The 6,000-nt window shown below is 36.1% G+C and overlaps 1 protein-coding gene across 1 annotated transcript in view; it reads left to right on the top strand.

Annotated features, from left to right (window-relative positions):
* COG6 (component of oligomeric golgi complex 6) overlaps nucleotides 1-5,296 on the top strand; it is a 53,740-nt gene extending 48,444 nt beyond the window's left edge. The window contains exon 19 of the mRNA XM_084497567.1: nucleotides 3,402-5,296. Coding sequence (XP_084353693.1) covers nucleotides 3,402-3,549 — 148 coding nt within the window. The 3' untranslated portion in view covers nucleotides 3,550-5,296. The remainder of the gene's footprint in view (nucleotides 1-3,401) is intronic.
* Nucleotides 5,297-6,000: the final 704 nt, after the last annotated feature.

Raw genomic sequence — 6,000 nt, forward strand, 5'->3', positions numbered from 1 at the left:
TGTAACTTTCTGAAGTAGTTACTCTTGACTTAAGACTGTCGAAATGAATTACCTATTTTGAACGTGTTATGCTGCGTCAGCATTCTTTGTCAATTTAGTTGTAAATTGTTTTAGAACTATTTTGTAAGCATTCCAAAGATAGATGAAATATTTAATTCTCTACTCAAGATTTCTTTTATCTCCATTGCTCCATCAAGTCTAAAATTATCAAATTTGTTGTCTGTACTATGAAGTATTGACATTGTGCCATTGAATATTGTGCTGAAATTACTTCTACGGTTCAAAGGAAAAAATCACTAAAAAACGTGTAAAAGTAAGAACTGTATTATTTATCTCTTCTCTTGTTTCATGAATATATTGTATAATAAGACAAATAAGGGCCAACTGAACTGTAAGGCTAGAGAAAATGCCAAGAATTTATTTCCAATTAAATGTGAACCATATGAAGGCAATTTGTAGTATTTAAATTCAAAGAATTATATGCTGCACTGATCCAAAAGTTTTCTTGACATTATTTTTTGTATTTTTGTCAAGAATGCAGGTTACAGAACATCCGAGAAATTGCAACTAGCACGTCACATTTTGGTGTAACATTCTTAACATTTGGATTCTCATTACTGCTACCTGTTCTCCAAATGGGGTTGCATTATGGCAACTTGTGATTAAAAAAAGTGACATACGTCAAGGGGAAAAAAATACTTACTGCTGCAAACTTGCTGCTCACGTTCTCCTCATGCAGAGACTTCCAGTTTCCTGCCGCATGCCTGGTGCACGGCTTGGCCTGTTGGTTTTTTCCATCACTTTGTTGGGTCTCTCTGCTCGGGTCACTGTTCTCACAGCTCAGCCAGCAGAGCTGACCCTGTCGTGTAAGAGTTGCCCTGTACTGGTACAGCTCAAACAGGGCAGCTTGAGCAGTAATGTAATAGACGCACTGGAACTTCCACTTCTGGGTGTCAAGCTCTTAAACCTGTATTTTGGCTCTTGATATGTATTTTTTTAATGTAGGTCCAATTAACAATCATAGTAGGTGAATTTGGAAAGCCTCTGTTTTTACGTTGCTAACACAAAACCTATCTTATAGAGGCAGATTTTATGCTACCATAAAGACTCAGGCACACGGTAAAATTACCTTGACTTAATCATTTCTTTCTATCAGATGAACCAAGATAAACTGGTCACGTATGCACTCCCACTCTTAGACTTATCCCCTTTATGAGCTTTTTAAACCTCTCTTAAGGTGAATTTGGTTTAAATTGTGCTATCTTGTAACAGTGGGCAGCTGAGAGGTGAGTGAGGAGCTTGTGTGAGGATGATTGCTATAGCTGCTACAGCTCAGCCTACAGAGGAGTTTATTAACCTCCTGTAACAATGTTAAAGGTTAGCTTCTGCACAGAATTAATAACAAAAACTTTCGAAGATACATATTTACGTAGATGGATGCTTGTAGGATTCAGTATTCAGTATTTCCTGTAGTAAATAAACCTGCAAAACTCTGAAGTTTCTCAAAATTCAAGTAAAACATTTAACCAGTGCTATCATTTTAATGACTTTAGTAGCTCAAATTTTCAAGCTAGTTTTGCAGATACTGGTGATCCATTTTGAAGACTTCTTCATTGAAGTCACATAATTATAATCTCCTGTTCCAGTTGTTGAGCTGGAACCCGACAGTTCAATTCTCAAAACCAGACCACATGCTTTTGTTAAGGGAATGTTATATACTCAGTGGCAAAATAATTTAAGCTTTATGACCATGAAGAGCATTCCCTCCAATATTTGCTTTTCAAATTCCTTTATTCATTTAAAACGAAGTTTTAAGCTATTTGTTTACGTGGTTGTTGGTCTTGTAAAGCTCTTTTTGTTTGCGTTGGATCACAGAAACTGAATGCTGGAATTACTATTTTTAGAGAGTGCTGCCATTTGTGTTAGTGATAAAATGTATCACGTTGTTATGGCAACTGAAATCCTCATGTACTGATTAATGACTTTGACATTAGTTGATGGAGAGACTCGTTTGATGCTGTTCAGTCCTATGGAATATTTTAATAAACTTTTTCTTTTAATTTAGGATTATTTTGTGAAATACAGTTAGTCTTATGCAAATTCTGTGTGCGATACTTACTTTCTTAAAGGGTTGTCACGTTACAGTAGCTTAGTGATCCTAGACGGAGTTCAGAGACAGTTGTTTACCTGAAAATGCTGAATACATTATAACAGTCTTCCTAGATTTGCTATTATAAGGACAGTCTGTTTTTCAGGTATTCAAATAACCTAGTAATAGGGGCAGTTGATCATGTTTATTGAAAAAGTGGATACTTTGCATCAGAATCAAGTGCAGTATTTGTCTCTTCATCTTCTTTCTCATAGCTTCCATTTTCTAATATTTCCTGAAAATACAAGGCTCTACACACTTGGTATTCGAGACTCCTTTAGCTTTTCAGTCCACACTCACTGTGGTCAGAGCTGGTAAATTTAGCCCTGATTTCAGTGGATGAAGTTCTGGTGACTTTGTTCCTTGGCTGCGTAGTTCAGCAGGGCTGATGAATCTGGATTCATGTTTACCTCAGTTTCCTTAGCTTCTCCTGGTATTCCACATGCATGGGCTTGGCTGTAAAATAGTTGTAGTTACCGTTTTGTTAGATAAAAATGCAGGTGGAACTGTAAACACATTGCCATGGTGATTTAAGCAAACATTCAACAGGTAACATAAAATAAAAATATTTGTTTTTCTTCAAAAAGTATTAAACTTCCCTGTTAATTTTAGCATGCAATCTACATGCATTGTTACTTGTTTAGATCTGACAAAAGCAAACACGATACAGGTTTCATAGCATTGCTGGTAAAAGCCTGTAGTAGGTTTTAAATCTCTCACCACTATCTCTTTCAGCTCTTCCTCTGAGAGATTATGGAATAGGTGTTGTCAAGATAAAGCAAATAGAATATATTTGCTGGTAGATGGGGAGGGAGGGAGGGAGGGAGGAACAAAAACAACTACAAAGGTCAGCAAGAAATGACAAAAAGTAGAAAGTAGATTACTAAGAATATCAGTCTTAAAAATTGCGGGAGAGTGCAGGTGAACAACTAATATATGCAAATTAAAAACTAAATTAACCTTCTGTAGTTGTTTCCTTCTACATTTTTTTCACGATTGCAGAAATAAAAAAAAAAGCTTCTTGTTTATCAAGATCATATATCTGAGTTCATGTGTGTACAATACAAACAGATGAAAGTCTTTCATTGTAAAACGTTTTTTCATATTTGAAGCAAAATAGCTTTTAATGTAACCGACGCTGAATTTTTAACGTATATTTGTATTATATACTGTGAATTCCTTGCATGTAGTACTGTTACATTCCCTACAATTTGCAAATTATGTGGATGTTTGTTTTATTTTTATTTTTTAGAGAGCAGATAATAAAGCAGTCAACAGAACTGGTCTGCAGAGCTTACAGTGAGATATATGCAGCTGTGATGGATCCTTCAAATAAGTATAAGGATCCAGAAACCATACTACACAGATCGCCTCATCAAGTTCAGGCACTTCTCTCATAGTCTTGCTTCACCCAGATTTATTTGAATCCATAATTCTGTCTTTGAGTATTTAAATTGAGTTATTTTTCTGTTTTGAATTTTGATGTATAACTATATGCTTAAAATATGTAGGAATGCAGTTTTGTTTAATTTGTTTGGCAAAAGTTGAGTCTTTCCTGTATCTTTGAATGCCTTCTATAGGCCAGGAAATAGAATATAGATTAAAAATTATTTTGATGTATTCCTCTAATGGAAATGGACCTTGACAATATGCAATTTCTCTGAGAAAGAGTAAAGGAGAGAGACGCCTTTTCTTTGCCGTGCATAATCCTTTTGACCAGATGTTGAACCAGTGTCTCTTATGACCTCACCAATATTTTTATTTGCTCTTTTACCCTGTTCTTTCACTCTTCTTCTCAGCCTATCATCAATACACACTGATACTGTTTCATTTTAATACAGCTGATATGCTTTGAATGTCTGAAGTCTTTTGCAGCTCATAAATCATTTTAGAATATTAAACATATTTTTTCAAAGCTGTTGATTAAATCTTTGAAGCAAAATTCATATATATATGTATGTATATATATATATATATATATATATATAATCCATTGTTTTTGTTGCTACTCTGGTGGTTTTTTGTAAGAAAAAGGAATACTTGAATAATTTGCATGTACATAACCTGGAACTTCATGCTTTAAGTTATTTTTATAATTTTATTTTACTAGAAAGATTTTCTTAGTGCAGTTGTTCTGTAGCAATCCTTTTATCAGTTGAAGCGTGCAGATCTCTTAAGGTTGGGACCAGTAACAGCGTAGGTTAGGAAGATCGTTTGCACAGCGGTGTGGCCATTAGTTATTTGCATGCATCAAGGGGGAGATGAGCAGTCATTCATATTGAATCAGTTATATACCTAAGATGGATGCTTTTATTAATAATTATATTCCCCATATAAAACGTATGCTTAGTGGCAGTCAAGTCTGCACGTTAGTGTATGCTCGTGAAATAGCAAGAAATAGAGAATAGCAGCAACAATGCCTTTTAGTCTCCTGGAAAGCTCATTGCACGAGTTAGAAATTAGCTTTGGCGGTAATACCACACTATAATATCTTCTTTATGGGCATAATTTGTTAGTATATTATAAAAAGATTTGAAATTGTAAGTGTCCCTGGAGTTTGTGGATCAGGCATAAATTCTTTTGTAAATGTGGATGTTAGGTTTATTCTGTTCGAATACACTAGAGCTGTAAGAAAAAAAAATAAAAATCTAGAAGCTTAGGAAAATTGTATTGGAAAATTATGCTTTTACTAGGTAACGCACTTAAATTATTCAGAGTTTGTGTTACCGTAGTATATATTCAGAAGGCTGTTCATTGTTGTTTAATAATGTTAATATTGCTTAATATGCCTGTAATTATTATCTAATATGTGAGAATTACATTAGTTGTGAAAGGGTTATGAATTAGCTTGTTATTAGATTAACATACTCTTAAGAATGAACTTTTTCCTCAAATTACACTCAGCCTCCGTCTCAAGTAATCAGTCAGTAGTTTGCATGAGGATTAGTATGAAGTTGCTTCCTGTCTTTGAGTCCACCTAGAGACTTATCCATGATTTTATCTTCACTGAGCAATAATGGAAAAGCTATAGAAGTTGTAACTTGTAAAAACTAAAATCAATCACTAATTTTGGTCTGTGCAGTTAAAGTAAATGACAGAGGGTCACAAGTGAGCGAATACATCAATAAAAGGCATTTGATGTACTGACTTCTGTCTTCTGTGTGTTTCTTCTGCCTGCCTTCCTCCAAGGAGGAAGGAAAAGATGATGAGATTTTGACTTGTCTGAACTGCCACGCCAGAAATGGCACTTACATTTTACAAATACCACCCAGGATTTCCACACCAGGACTCGTGATGCTTCGGTCCTCCAATTGCTTAGTTTAATGGCTGACCTGTAAGCATTGCAGTGAATGGGATCGTGGTGGGTGGCAGTACTGGTTCCATATACACACCAGTTGTAGAGCTGACTTGAGTATCACAGTGCATCAAGGGATGCTCACCTGGGCTGGTTTGGTCAGCACATCTGCTGTTGGGCCTTAAACACTTCATACAGAGGGGCTTGCCTTCATAGAGTGAGTCTTATTCTGTGCCGAGCTGCACTGTGCTTGGGAAAACTGCAAAAAGAGGTGTTTGAATACTGGCACTAGTAGGCAGCGTGCTCTGCATTTGACATTCAGACGACCCAGTTCTGAAAGTAGGTGAGTAAAGGGCTTCGAGCGCTTTTGTGGGAAGTGGGAAAACTGGGTTCTGGGCCAAAGGAGTTTGGAATCAACATCCCTCTCATTCCTGGAGAGCACCCAAATCCCTCGCTTGTTGTGCAGCATGAAATGGGACAGCTCTGATGCTTCTCTCCTGAATATAGCAGCTGCACAGAAACCAGTGTAAAGCATGGGAGGCATGAGATAGAACAA

This window comes from Aythya ferina, assembly GCF_964211825.1.
Source record: "Aythya ferina genome assembly, chromosome: 1".
Lineage (NCBI taxonomy): Eukaryota > Metazoa > Chordata > Aves > Anseriformes > Anatidae > Aythya > Aythya ferina.